Raw genomic sequence first — 15533 nt, 5'->3', positions numbered from 1 at the left:
ATCGGACCACTGTTCAGCCTGTCTGCCAACACTGGGCGGACATCCATGCCGCGATTGTACCCTCGTTCACTGCCTCTCAACCAACACCGGCCTGACGCTGATGCCACAATTGGGCCACAGTTCAGCCAATCTGCTAACACTGGCCGAAGTTAATGCCATTGGCATATGAGCGACTGAGTATTCACATTCCGGTCAATATTTGCAACAGGGAACTACGGGCTTTAGCATTGCAAAGCTGCAAGCATCCTTGCTATACACATGAACAAAACGAGGTAACGAAAGAATGAAAGAAACAATTTATTCTATCACAATAGTTGTGCAGTGCCTGGTTCAGGCACAACACCTTGAGGGCGGGCTCAGGTGGTGGTTGGGGAAGCTTGTTTAAAAAAAACTTGAGATCAGACGCGTGCCAATGAGTGCGGCGCACGAGGAGGGACCTTGGGAGGGAGCGAAGGCCACGCATGAGGAGGGATCCTGGGAGGTGGGGGCCACGTGGGAGGAGGAATCTTGGGAGGTGGGGCCGCGTGGGATACTGTGCTGGGGGCCGCGTGGGACACTGTGCTGGGGGCTGAAGCACAGGGATTCACAGCAGTTGCCAGGCTGGCAGCGGTGTCAGGCAGAAATGCTTCAGCGAAGCGCCTTTTTCTGCCACCACTACGGTCCACCGAACCCGGCAACCACTTTATGATGAAACCCTGCGCTTTCGCAACATCCACCCCCGTCTTCTCACAGATCGCGTCTGCACAAGATAAGTGTACATTTGAGGTCAGCAGAAAAAGTATGCTGGCTCACAGAAATCCCTAATATTTCACACAATATTTCACTAAGAGAGAAAACGAAAAAGGCCACATAATTACATACGATTTCACAAAGTGAGTCCCATAATGCAAGGACTATATACACAGCAACCAAATACATCTTGAAACAAAAAAGCCACAAGAAAGCTCTTCTAAGCAACTGTATCAAGCTACTGTGGCATCATGGTCTACCGCTTTGGAACTACTAACACATGGGAACACAAACGGTTAGCAGAAGCAAGGCATGAGACTGCCATCTATGGCAAGAGATGGATACGACAGGTTTGAGAGCTTGCTTTGAAGGGCATCTGCTGATTCATTCTTCACAAAAGCTGCAGATGACTACCCCCATAAACAATTACAGAAACAAAATATTCACCTGGTATAAAAAAGAAGAAAAACATGATAAAGGGGAAAAGTAAAGAAAGGAAAACAAAGTGCACCAGGACTTGTTACATGCTCTTTCACTCATCTTTAAAAGTTTAATTAACAGCAACTACAATCAATACCAATATACCTGTTGCCACCTTGCACAGTTTATGGGAAATAAACCAATTCTTCTCTTTGTGGCCGTGGCGGCTGTACAGTCTTTGTACGGCCACCCCCATGATGGCAGTCATGACGTTTGCTGCCACCTCCTTGAGGCCCTTGCCCCCCCAGGCGGACCAGCTGCTTTCGCTGAAAAGAAGAAATCATAGTTGCACAACTGTTAGGCATAAAACAGTAATTATAATTTTTTTGCAGAATGGAAGAACTGAGACAATTGTGTGACTACATGTCAGCAGCCCATACGAGTACCTACAATCTTAACGCATCATTTCTGTATGAATACAATAGCTTGCGCAGTTCGCTACCAACAGAAAGCACCACTGCCAACACGGACATTTTTTTTTCAGTTTACTAACAGCAGAGAAAATTTAGCTTTTGAGGAAACGTGGTCACTCCTATCCATATTTATGCTTCGTATCTGAGAAGCTTCAACTTAATGGTTTTAGCACTCATATGTGCTGGATGTGTTTTGTCTGCACAGCCATTACCCTAGAATTGGTTTGGTTTGTTGTGCTAACGTTCCAAAGAGACTGAGGCAATGAGGGATCGTAGTGGAGGGCTTCAAAAATTTCAAACACCTCGGGTCTTTAACGTGGATCATTGACATCGCATAGAAAAAGGGCGCCTTGGTTTTCGCCCCCATAGAAAACTGGCCACATCGATAGGGCTTGAACCTGTTTGGGTTCAGCAGTTGAGCACTTTAACCACTGAGCCACCACGGTGGGTACATTACCCTGAAATTGAGCACGGTCTGATGTTATAAAAAGGACCCTTATTTGCATTGCCAAGCACCTGAGTGAAGCTGCATGGTAAGCAACCACCTTTATTTAAATGACATTGCTTGTTTTTGGCAGCCGCTCAAGTAATGAAATTTGTATAATGTGAGCAAAAGACAGGAAAGAGGTGGGTGAAAACTGCCCCATTATCTGGAAAACCTAGCACACATTAAAGATGTGCCGAGAAATGACGAATTTCCAGCTGTGCCCACACACGTCTTCATAGTTCATGCTACAGTATATTAACTGAAAGCTACTTCAAGTAAAACAGACCTTACAAGATCTTTACCATTGAATGCATTGAAGAAAAATGCTACTCCAGTGTACCACAGTCCATGTTAAACTAAATTAAAACAGCACAACAATATAAAGAAACAAATGTAACGAAAATGAGGGTCTTGTTATGAGATACGTATGAAGAAGCCAGCCACTGGCAACAAGAAAAGCATATAGATTTTTCTGGTGTTGATCGATGTAAAATAATGTCATCATAGAAATAACTCATTGAGAAATAACTTGAGAAATAAAATTTGTCAACAGCAAAAGTGGTATGCAACGCCCGGCCACCAGCAGAGCTCGGGAAAACAGCATCTCAAAGACATCAAGTGAGACCATCTGGGCGAGACTGCCCGGAAAGCCTGTGACTGCAACGTCAGCCACCAAGCTACTACAAGATGTGACAGGTGCAATGCTTGCCACAGAGCCGGCACCAATTAGCTTGGTTTGATGTTTAGTGCTTCTTCTCACCTAAACGCTCTGATGCGTCCCGCAGTGGCATTTTTTTTCGCTGTGTGGCTGAAACATGACTTGGCAACTGCCACTTGCCACAAGAGATTTTGTGAACGCCACATGTTCAGCACTGCTATTGAGCGCAACAAATTGAAAGGAGCCAAAGAGCAGATAAAGAGAAAGCCTTATCAGCTGTTTTGACAAGTGATGCAGTTTTTGCGAGCTCTGCCACTGGCTGGGCTTTGTGTACCACTTTTGCTTCCGACTGTACATCTCATTACATAAAGAATTTACAGGTGTTTCATCAAACACTTTCGTAAATTTGTAAAGAAGCTCAAGGTTGAAATGAAAAAACTATTTCGGAAGGAAGAACCTCAGCAGAGATGGACATAATTTACTGCATCCATCTCCTCGTTAGTGCTAGTTGAAAAACTAACTTTTTAATTAAAACAGTTTGAAGCTTAGTGCCAAAGGGGAGTTCAAAGCCATGTATAAGACGATGGGATGTGAGCAATTGAAAACAAAAACTGAATTCTAAAAGCCCCGCAACATGAGAAATTCTAGCATTTCTTCATGGAAAACGAAAACTCAGCACGTTAAGCGTGCAGGAAGATGACGTGTTGCAGCGGCTAAGGTGCTCAGTTCAAACTGCAAGCGGTATTGTGCCACCTCATGTATAACGTTTTGCATCCCATCTTGGTGTAAACAAAAGGTTGTAGTCATTGCCAAGTGCGGGATCATTATTTTGAAGCGAAAACTTCACCACGCTATCTCTGAACAATTTCGCGGTGCTTGCGGTGTTGACCTTCAAGTGAGCCAGACGTGAAACCCCTTTCGGCGCGGGTGTCTACTGATATATGTGAGACAGTTACCGCGCCATTTCATCAAAACCAAGTTTGAAAACCTATGTTCACTTTTCTTTGAAAGCAAAAGAAAGGCACATAATTGGCTCCCTTGGATGGTGGAAAGCTAAGTCGCCCTTTAAGCCGGCCATAGTGGCGGATGTATCGTTGTAGCAGGCAGTGCTGAAGCTATAGATGGTCAGCTTTCTGTGTTCTTTGGCGTTAGCGTGGACAGTGCTCTACACTCCGATGATTTTGAGGAAAAGAGGGCACGTAACTGGCTCCCTGGGGCAGTGGACGCCTCAACCGCACATTGAGGTAAGTGTCAGTGGGGAGAGAGATGTGGGCTGCAAGCGTTAGTGCTGACAACTTTGCGGCAGACACGCGCCACTGCAGCAGTAAGCAGCAGTGTTCACTGAGTGACCAACGCAGCGTTCACGGAGTGACCAACCTCTAGCGATCAACCATTCATTTAACCGCCACCTGTAAAGGTGGGCGCGTAGCCTGTCCAGTGTGTAGAACAGACTCAATGTTAGAGGCCAAGGTGCGTCTACTCACCCGATACACCACAGGTATCCCCTCTAACTAGGTTCAGCGGTAGTTGAACCACAGCAATTTTTTTTTAAAGCGCTGCAGCGAAATAAAGTGCTTGACACACCACAGTAGAGCAGACACTTCAAATCTGGTGCCATAGAAACGGCAACACGTCGTCAGCGAACATCACCTTCGTCTCTGAACTTCATGTGTGCCTGTTGTGCTAATTTTCAGTATCGTGCGGAAAAAAATGCCGGAATTTCTTATGGTGCAAAACGCTTCAGAAAATGTTTGCTTTTTTTACTTTAGAAAAGATGTAACATCGTTCACAGCTTTCAACTCCCATTGAAACAAACCACCGAACTGCGTTTAAGGACTAGAGACAACTAATTTTATTGCACATTTCCTTCTGTTAAACGATGCGTTAGTCATTAGAAAACATGGATTACCATGTGGTATTTGCGTACAACAGATAATATTTCATAACTGAATATCTTTTCTCATGCTGTTTCCGTTTCATGGACCAAACGACTGTGATATCAAGTTGATGTTTTGGTCACATGATTCAATAAAAAACAGTAATATAATCGATGATATGTAGCTTTAATTCACTACGACATTCAGACCAGCCTCTTGCAAGACCTGGAATGACAAAAGAGACCTGTCAGTGATTACATTAGTTTTTCTACTGGATCATGTGACCAAACATTAACCTGACGTCACAGTTGTTCGGACGATGAAACCGAAACAGCGTCAAAAAAAAATCAATTATAAATTATTTGTTGGTCGTACACGAATACCAGAGGGTGCTACATGTATACAAGTGTCTAACGAATCATTTGAAAGAAGAAATCACGCAAGCAATATTTAGTGTCTAGTCATTTAATTGAAAAGTTAATAAGTGCATTTCAGTTAGTCTATAATTACGGAAGTTCTACAGTACATTGTGTGTGCTGCATCTGTGTGTGTTTTTCAGCAAGTATTTTTTATATTTTTAACTGCCCGTTTTTAGGATTTTTTAAATTGTTCCATAAAACACCCGTTACGTATAAAAGTAACATTCATGAACAATGCATTTAAATTAACAAAACAGGCTGTGAGAGTGCACTCAAGCATATCAGTAGGAATTGTTGATATGTATAGCATGTAATTCACACAACATATGGTATGCTCCCTCTCTTAATTGGTGGTCAGATTTCTTCACAAACTTCTGATTTGCATATGCACAGAATTTTTTAGTACGCATTCATTTTTCCCAGACACAAATTATCAAAGAACATTAAATTACCTGCCAGCAGCCACACTTTCATCTTCTATTGCAGCCTCGGCTGACTCCAGCTCCTCGACTGTGTAGGCGGGCAGTGCGAGGGTGGAAGGCGGCAGCAATGGCGAGCTCGGCCGAGCACTTCCTGTGTCTGTCTGTCGGTCTGACCGCAGCTGCATGTTTTCTTCAATTCTTTGCACACGCTGCATTAAATCACGCTGCTGCTGTCGGACCTCGAGTACAAGGCGCAGAATTCTGAGCAGGGTAGCTGAAACTGAAGCAATTAACAATTTAAGTAAGAGCAAGGTTCCTAATGCCAATATTATTTATGCACCAAGGCATAAATAAGAACAATATGAGCCTAACAGTAGACAGCAACACACTCTCTACTATGTTCATAAACTTCCACCAATATTATCCTACAAGGCACTACTAATTCAAGCATATTCCTTGCTAGCCTAATGAAAATGCCATAGATGTCACCAAGCAATGACAAACACCTAGGTCAAATGGAGCTGCTCTGTGTGTGACTGCTAGCACAGCTAGGAACTGCGGCCTTGTTCTGTAAATTATTTCTCAGTCTATGAGCTTCCGCGAATTTTTACACTGCTTCAGATCGAGGCATTTCAACTGCTATTGCACAATGGCAGAGGTGGCAGCTGTTAGTCCCAAATATATTCTTGCAGTGCCATAAGAAGCACGTGCTAAAAGAAGCCATAAAGCAGAGCAGGCCTGTGCCTGTAATCTCGCAATGCACCATTTAGAAAGGACTGTTTACAGCGACACCCACATGGGCCAGAATTCAATGTCTGTTTTCTTATAACTGCAAGTGCCGGCAGGAATCAATGCATTACAACTGCCAGAGAGAAAGCCCCCATAGAACTACTGACCCTGGCTGACAAACAAAATACAACAGAGACAGACCAAACGTTTCTTGCTAGGCACAGGAGCTGCAAAATCGTCGAGAAATAAAACAAGGCCATATTTATCTCATCATGCATCCAATTTGCTGCACGCAAGTTAAGGCTAAATTCCAGCTGATGTGCTCCAGAAGGCAGTTATGCCCTTGTCACACTAGCAAATTTAATGTCATTCCAATCAGATGTCATTCAATGCTTTGAATGTCATTTGGTCTCTTTCAGTGCTACACGGTAAAAAATAATGTCATTAAAAATCATGGAAGTGACGATCAGTGAAAAAAAAATAGTACAATTCAAACACATCAGCGCAGATAAAAGATGTTTGAAATTGTTGTGTAATGTTTTAAAAGCGAGTGAGAACATTTCTGTGCAAAATTATAACCGTAAAAAATTATTTCTGGCAATTAAAAGCCAAAGCAGTACAAAATCAACCACAAATCTGATAAATGTAAACAAACAAAATGGCTGACACGGCGGCGCGCGGAGCGTAGAATTAACTTCCAAAAGCTGAAGTGCCCAGTTACATATTTAAGTACTTCCGAGATAAAAGACCATGGAACGCCAACCAGGAAGAAACATGCAAGCTAAAATGGTCGATCGTCGCGGGAAAAGCCATGCTTCACGCTCGGCCATTGCGGTTGGCTCCCACTGAGACCGAAAGTAACAGTTATCGACGACGGCTTCTAGTGTCAAGAGGTTCGCACCGAAATTAACCTTTTTTAGCAGAACTAAATAAATAAACTCACAGTGCGCATGCTATTTTTTGCGTCCCTTGTTTCTGCCGTGCATATGGTGTCCAGAGTACACATTCGGTTCGACATCGAATGCGAAAGAGTTCCCCAAACTCATTCGATGGCGAATGTCATTCGAACCGAATGACAATAAATATTCCCGTGCAGCAGCCGATTAATGATATTACAAGGCGTTTCTCGCTACAAAACTGTCACGTGAGTATGTGCTCCCACTTATCTATGTCAGTACCATCAGATGTGCCCCGAATAATGGAACAGGGTGGACAAAGCCGAAATGAATGCATAGGCCATCACGGGCACTTTGTTTTGTTAAAAACCTGACGCTGCAGACCGAGCAGGACCACGCAGTCGCAGTTTTGAGGCATAGCGCAGAAAATTTATATTAGCCCAATATGTTCACACCTGGGTAGCTGCACAATGTTTCTAGCAGAAAGAAGAGCCCGCACTCCTTACAGCAGCAACACTGTGAGGCTAAAGTCACATTAAAGAAGACAACTGAAATGGGTATTTCTCATCTTGCCCTACAAGTTTTGCATTGAAAATTTCTTCCTAAGATAACAATTAAGATATGGCAAATTAATATTTCTGAATTAGCATATCAAGAGGATTTCAAAGACATGCTGACCTGGTCAACAAGAGAACCTATATCCGTGCGCCACACCTTTTCAGAGTGCGTTTTCAGTTTGTGCAGCTGGCAACTATCCAGCTCAAACACCGAGTACATAGCTCAGAAAGGTTCGGAACAGAGCGGTATCACGGGCGCATAAACGCGATCCTGCACGAATTTCGCGTGATGCAAAAAATTGGCAGTGGCTTAGTTCAGCTATGCGAGAATATACGCAGTGAGGGGTGCGGTTCCCGCCTGGTCTAATGGCGTGGTTAGTTATACGACGATCCTTAACATCTTCCTCTTGAGTTCCTCTTCTCTGGTCGTATCCATCATCGCCTGGCTCCGGTCTTCCAGTAGGGGCAGGGCACGCCGCTATTTTGGCTCCGCGTCCTTGTGTCTGCGCTTGGCGATGCGCTCTTCTGTCTGCTTCGGCGTCTCCGCATTTGTCTTGGCCTTGAGATGCTCGTTATTCCTTGCCTGGACGGCTAAATGAAAGGCTACAACATCGGGATCCGACGACTCGAGTTTATCCCGTCTTTTACGCCACGCAGCGTCGGCCTCGATCTCGCTGGCAGCTACGGAAGCGTGGTTTCCTCCGGCACTTCACCACCACCCCTCATTATATATTCTACACCGCGACCACTCCTCCCCTTTCCGCTGAAGCGCAGTAGATTGCAGCGGCACGGTGCGCAAGCTGCGTGCTCTGGCGTCACTCGGCTCCTTGCGCATTCGCAGTTTCTTTGGCCGGAGGTGAGCGGCGTCTGCCTCGTGGTCGACGTCCCGCGTTGGCAGCTGTGCAACTCAGACGTTACTCGGCTCTCCTAGGCCGGAGGCGAGCGACGTCTGCTCCGCGGTCGGCGCGCGGCGCACCAGCTGTGCGGCTCTGACTTCACTCGGCTCCTCGCCCGTGCGCAGAACTAGCGGCCTAAAGTTACAGCGAAACGGCGAGACGGCGGGTAATGTAGCTATCGCTCCAATAAATCCCTGTGTTTTCACGGCGTCTTTTCCAAGGAACAAGAAGAAGCGTTCAGACACAACCCGCCGTCAAAACCAGTGAATGCTCGCGATTTGAAAGGGAGCGCTGAGGCGGGCGCTGTTTGACGCGGTGGATACCCTGGCGTTGCGAATTGAAGCTGAAATCCGCGATGTTCTCACGACGACGGCTTTCGAATGCGAAAACCTGCGACACGCCAAGAGATGCAGCGCACCTCGATCGTGGCGTACTGCAGGATCCCACCAACGCTCTACTTTAACTGGGCAGATTTTCAGCGAGGGCTACAATGAGCTACCAGTCGAGCATTTCGCGGTGGCTTGGAGAGGCGAGATTTGTGCATGCGCCGTTACCATGGCAGCAAGAGAGGAGCAGCACGTGTGGCGTGCGCTCCGTCGCCGCCCCGCCGCACGCCGTTCTATCACCCGTACTGCGTGTCGCATGCTCAGCATTGCGTATAAAAGGTGGAGATGTAAAGGGGGCTGTAGCACAAGGTTTGACACGGTTGCAGAGATGTAGATTCCAGCGGCTGCTAAACGGAAGTTTATACAAGAGATGATTAACTCTCCCGGTGCTGAGGTTGTCGCCTGGCACTTGGCTACTCAACAAAGAGAGAATGAGCGTAAGAGGGCGAAGAGAGCAGCGGAGACGACCGAACAGATCGAGGAACGGCTGGACAAATCGTGATGCCAGACTGCCGAGTGTAATAGACGGCGCATAGCAGCGGAGATGGAGTCCGATGTGCCTTATTGCTAAACATATAGTGATCATAACAAGGTCAGCCAGAGAAAACGTATTTCTCGCTATGTATATCCTGGCATAGCCGAGCTAAGCCACTGGCAATTTCATTTCCTACTCTCCTGTAGGTTCCCGTGCTCGAACCCAACCGCGGCGGATGCGTTTGTATGGAGGATAAACGCTTAGGCGCCCGCGTGCTGTGCGATGTCAGGGCACGTTAAAGATCCCCAGGTGGTCGAAATTATTCCGGAGCCCTCCACTACGGCACCCCTTTCTTCTTATCTTCTTTCACTCTCTCCTTTATTCCTTCCCTTACGGCGCGGTTCAGGTGTCCAACGATATATGAGACAGATACGCGCCATTTTCCTTTACGGTCCCCAAAAAAATAAATTATTATTACTTTCCTGTAGGAAGGCCCACATTTGCTTTCCTGGCGCCATTGCACGCATCTGGCAACATGGATCACAGTTGCGCCAGCTTTTCCGCAGGGTTGGGTACGCTGAAAATAATAATAATTGGCTTTTGGGCGCAAGGAAATGGCGTAGTGTCTGTCTCATATATCGTTGGACACCTGAACCGCGCCGTAAGGGAAGTGATAAACGAGGGAGTGAAAGAAGAAAGGAAGAGAGAGGTGCCGTAGTGGAGGGCTCCGGAATAATTTTGACCACCTGGGGATCTTTAACGTGCACTGACATCGCACAGCACACGGGCGCCTTGGTGTTTTTCCTCCATAAAAACGCAGCCGCCGCGGTCGGGTTCGAACCCAGGAACTCCGGATCAGTAGTCGGAGCACCCTAACCACTGAGCCACCGTGGCGGGGCCTACGCTGAAAGGCAAAAGCAGTATTTGGAAGAAATTTGAGTATCCTTAGAATGTCATTAGAAACATATGCTGCACGGTGTGGTTTTTCAGTGACTCTACGTCAGTGCAGGTTAAAGACCCCCTTTTAGTCATTATTATTCCGATGTCCACTACGGTACCCTTTTCTATCTTTCTTCTTTAACTCCCACTTTGTTTCAATCCTTTTCTTAAGGCGCAAATTAGGTCTCCACGAAGATGCCGGACAGTTACACTAAATTTCCTTTCCTTTGCTAAAAAAATGTCTCACAGGGTGTCACGAAACAAAAGGACATGCGCCTAATTGGCTCCCGTGGTCAAGTGACACCTCAATCACGCTTTGAGCTACGTGGCAGTAGAGATGTGTGCTGCTTGCCTTGGTGCATTGCAGCAGGAACACGGCAATGGAGCAATAGGTCACGTATTGGCTTGCACCAAATAGGGATATACACTGTAAAAATGCGATGTGATCTTAGTCTTTTTAAGGGGTAAGTCACATGTCGCTGAGCTGACACCTTTTTTGGTGTAAGGCACAGCTGATTCTTCGTACTAAGTATTTACGCTTTTGCACACAGTGTAATGTTACGCTTCTAATAGCCTAAACTTGTACTGCAATAAGAAGACTAACTTTAAGCCATTTAGGTATAACATTACGCCTTTCTATGAGGGGTAAGTGTTAGTCTGAAGACAGCATAAACGTATCCGAGCATGAAAGGTCCAAGTTTGCACCTTCAGCAGATAAGTTTATCCTACGTCTAGAAGTGCAAAGTTTCTTTGTCAAGGAGTAAACTTCCACCGGCAGAAACAGAGAAAATTTTGCATCCCTGTGGTGCTAACATATACCCTCAGTCACATGGTGGATAATGTTACCTTTCCTTTCTAGGGGTACAAGGTATAGCCCTATTGCAAAGGGTATCTATGCACGATCCGGTGATATATATATATATATATATATATATATATATATATATATATATATATATATATATATATATATATATATATATATATATATATGAAAATTTGAGAAACGCTTCATTTAAAGGAAGATTTATTTTGAGTCGACGTTTCGGACAGAGCCTGACGTTTCTCAAGATTCTGTCCGAAACGTCGACTCAAAATAAATCTCTGTCTAAAAGAAGCGTTTCTCAACTTTGCATTTTACCTCTAGCAACGAAGTATATATATATATATATATATATATATATATATATATATATATATATATATATATATATATATATATATATATATATATATATATATATATATATATATATATATACATACTGTCCACTCAAGAGCACTATTAGGCTTCTGTAACGTAAACCTGCCCCTTAATGCTGTACTTAAGTTGAGCCATATGGTGTAAGCTGTTGTCTGGCTAGAAGTACAGGTACTACTGCATAATGCACACAAAGCATTCATCAAACAACTGAAGGGAGAAATATACCATCAAACTTATTTTACTACATGCTATACCATATTACAGCAATGGCCCTGGCAGTCTTCTCCATAGAGGTGGGGGCAGTATGCACCATGTAATTGACCTGCACAGAGAAGAAAACGTTATAAATTTTCCAACTAAAAAGCTTAGTATACCGTTACCATGGGCTTAGTTAATGTCTAAAAATGTAAAGTGCAAGAAAGGCAGGAATACAGGAAGATGCATGAAAACAATGCCAAAAGTGCAGGCTTCTAACTGCTTATTAATGAGAACCACGATCAGAAAATATATGCTAGAAAAAACAATACACATCCCAAATGACAGATACTTAATCGCTCGCATATGCTCACATAATTGGAAGCGCACTGGCTTCTATGGAAAAAATTTAAAAAAATTGGCAGTGGCTTAGCTCAGCCGTGCCAGGTTGTGCTTAGCGAGAGGAACGGTATACTGTGGTCACGTCTAGTTGCTTTCCATGTGGCCATGGCTATGTGTTAGACATTAAAGACGAGCTATGTGGTGAAGGCGGCACGCTTTACAACTGGCGATGCGCTCTTCTTTCTGCTCCGGCGTCTTCACATCTCTCTTGGCCATGCGCCGATCGTTCTTCCTTGTGTCGACGGCTAACTGCAAGGCCACAGCCTCGGGATACGACGACTCGAATTTCTCCCGTCATCTACGCCGCGCAGCGCCAGCCCCGCTGTTCTTGTTTTCCATGACAGTGGTTACGGCACCGTATCATCCCCAAACCCGCTTTATACGACGCCGCGAACCCTCGTCCGTGCGCACGCGAGACTACTTTGTAACGTGCGCATGCGCAGTACACCGCGAAACTGCTTCGGCGGAGTCGAGCTGCGTCTGCTCCGCGGTGGACACGCCGCGCCGGCAGCTACGCAGCTTTGATGTCACTCGGCTCATCGCACTTCGCAGTAAACGTGAAACTCGTTGGTCGGAAGCGAGCGGCGTCTGCTCCGCGGTCGGCGCGGTGCACCAGCTGCGCGGCTCTGACTTTTCGGCTCCGCGCGCATGCGCAGAACTGCTGACCGAGAGCCCCAGCGAAATAGCGGGACTGGGGGTAATGTAGCTTGCACTACAAAAACCACTTAAAAAACAGAAAAATCCAGAAGATTGATCCCAGCTGCAGGGTGAAACTGTTGGCATTCCGAATGCCGGACTACTGAGAGTGTCGTATAAAGAAAAAGAAAAAGACGTGTACGGAATGGAAAAGAGTTAAAAATAAGAAAATGAATTGTAATCTAACAAATCCTTCGCTCCATTCCTATGTGTTCAGTTCTGCATAGTTTCGTTTACTTTATTTGTTAAATCGTTTCTTTATCCCTGACCTGCACTTTTTCCCTTTTTCCTGTTTTTCCAATTTATTACCTGCGAATTTTCATTTCTGAATTGTGAATTTGCCTTCCCGGAGGTCTCATTTCAAAAGTAGAAAAAGTGTGATGCAGCCCCTGGTAACAACATAGCTCTGGTCTCTGATTATACTATATTTATTGTAGCCCACAGTGTGAACTAAAAAGGAAGGCAGGTGATTATCTAAGTGTCAGTGAGATATCGCTAGCTGTAATTATTTGTGTGTACTGGATTCCCTGGATACATTACCTGTGAATTTATTTTATATTAGTAAACGGCAGGAAGCTTGTGCCTGTGATGGCAACTCTGGGTTCATCCCACTGTCGCTGCCTTTTGAAACAGTTCAACTTCCTGGAAAAAAGGCTTGAACTTGACAAAAAGGCTATACACTATATATTTTAATAAGGAAGGGGTGCACACATTTGCCAAGCCAATCGAAGGGTTTTTGAGTGCACCTCCTAACATCACCTAAAGCTGAAATTAGGCATTCTTATTTGTTTGTCTATTGGAGTACGGCTCCTGGAAAACAAGAAAAAGCTTCGGGCTAAAAGTGAAATAATAGCGAGGCCAACTTACACATCTCAAGAGTCGTCTTCACTCATGTGGTAATGAGGTGACGTCGTACGCACAGAATTATAGGGACTAGTATAATAAAGGTAGCTTTAGTTATGGTTCGTAACCGGTTTATACTACATTTTTGCATCTTGCCTGTGCAAAAAGCTCTGGTTACTCGACTAGCCTTCACTGAAACTCTACATGAACTATACAGGCAGCATAAAATATTCTCCTTCTAAAGTACCGTTTTTGCTTGAGTAAATTACAAACGTCGACTTTTACAGCTAAAGCTTTACTGGCCGCGAGCTTGTGATTTCGCCGTAGCGGTGCTCCGTGGAGGTACATGAGGTCACAACGCGCGCCTCGCTGCGGAGCCGAACCGTCTGACCGGACTGGCGTGGCTGGCACGCTAGGCGCGAAATAGAGACGTGCTCTAACTGCGCCGAAGCCGCCGAACGCGTCGGCGTTGAAGCGCAGTTGCAGTACAGTGGGTCTCTCTTTGGCCGACGTGATATCGCCGTGACGCACGCCTTAAAAGAGCCTGCGCTTAACCGCTAACCTACGTATTCGGTGGCGGCATCAATGGGAGGCACTGAAACCCACCAGTACACTCAGTGAATAAAAGAACAGAAAATCTGTGACGAGGCTCGGAATCGAACCAGCGTCTTTGGCGCTTGAGTCGGAGACGCTACCAGACCGCCACGATACCTCAAGCTTCAAGCATGAATAAAGGCGCCTCTAGTGAATGCGCTGTTCCGATGCAGATGTCTCCGCGCTTCCGCTATGTAAATGCAGGCATAACAGAGCTAGGCCATCAGCAATGTTTTATATACACAGTGCTGCTTCTGCTAATGCTTGCAACATACGCGGCAGGAAAAATTGCCATGAATTACAATTTGCCGGAATAGTAAAATTCAACCTTATATATAACTTTTTTTCTGATGCTTAGCATAATGAGATTGTAAATACTGACTGACGGAAATCCTGATTGACAGCATGAAAGAATTAATATTAAAAAGTTACCTTCCATATCTGCTGCGACGTGCAGGGCACCTGAGCTTCATTAAAATTTAAGTTCACTTCATTGTTAAAAAGCTAAATTAATATGGGTTCATGTTAGCTACTGGAAAATATTCACATCAGTGAACATCATCTTTCTGAAGAAAAGGAAGTGTGCATACTGCAACAAAACTAATAGCCTCACAGCCTGCACGTCACATTTATCTTTACATACATAAACGGTGCGAGTCATATTAGCTCGGTAGAATGCCAGCCCACCAAGCATTACTATAGCTGTGCGTCATTTTTTCTGACTTTTTCAGTTCATGCATTGTAGACAGCGCCCCTGAAACTACTTCCATATGAAATATTTGCTCAAGTACACCCTACTTTTGCGAAAAAAAACTGTATTGATATTTCACGCAATAAAAGAGATCACAGTTATGGAAAATTGGTTTTGGAGGAGAGGAAATGGCTCAGTATCTTTCTCACATATCGGCGGACACCTGAATAACGCCGTAAGGGAAAGGATAAAGGAGGGCGTGAATGAAGAAACGAAGAAAAAGGTGCCGTATTTGAGGGAGCCCTCCGGAATAATTTCGTCCACCTGGGGATCTTTAAGGAGCGCTGACATCGTAGAGCTCACGGGCGCCTTAGCGTTTCGCCTCCATCAAAACGCTGCCGCCGCGGTCGAGTTCTAACCCTCGAAATCCGGATGAGTAGCCGAGCGCGCTAACCGTTGAGTCACCGTGGCAGGTAAAATCTCAATCCATTATTCAAAAATTCCATCACTACTATGTACTCCGAAACATCGAAAGGCTCCAAAAT

The 15533-nt window shown here is 45.1% G+C and overlaps 1 protein-coding gene across 1 annotated transcript; it reads right to left on the bottom strand.

The window, feature by feature from the left end:
- Positions 1-375: 375 nt before the first annotated feature.
- LOC144126769 (uncharacterized) lies at positions 376-7928 on the bottom strand. The gene is made up of 4 exons (XM_077660452.1): positions 7789-7928; positions 5516-5765; positions 1315-1475; positions 376-739 (listed from the first exon to the last, which is right to left on the bottom strand). The coding sequence occupies exons 2-4, from the start codon at positions 5698-5700 to the stop codon at positions 399-401; spliced, it is 687 nt and encodes a 228-aa protein (XP_077516578.1). The 5' UTR covers positions 5701-5765; positions 7789-7928; the 3' UTR covers positions 376-398.
- Positions 7929-15533: the final 7605 nt, after the last annotated feature.

The sequence above is a fragment of the Amblyomma americanum genome, chromosome 1, assembly GCF_052857255.1.
Source record: "Amblyomma americanum isolate KBUSLIRL-KWMA chromosome 1, ASM5285725v1, whole genome shotgun sequence".
NCBI classification, from domain to species: domain Eukaryota; kingdom Metazoa; phylum Arthropoda; class Arachnida; order Ixodida; family Ixodidae; genus Amblyomma; species Amblyomma americanum.
The sequence above is the reverse complement of the archived record's forward strand: the minus strand, read 5'-3'. Positions and strand labels throughout refer to the sequence as shown.

Excerpts from the sequence above, each read along its gene's own strand:
- LOC144126769 (XM_077660452.1), bottom strand. The coding sequence starts at position 5,700 with ATGCAGCGTGTGCAAAGAATTGAAGAAAACATGCAGCTGCGGTCAGAC. Across the intron at positions 1,476-5,515 it reads GAAAGTGTGGCTGCTGGCAG|CGAAAGCAGCTGGTCCGCCT; the intron begins GTAATTTAATGT and ends TCTTCTTTTCAG. Across the intron at positions 740-1,314 it reads ACTGTGCAAGGTGGCAACAG|ACGCGATCTGTGAGAAGACG; the intron begins GTATATTGGTAT and ends TATCTTGTGCAG.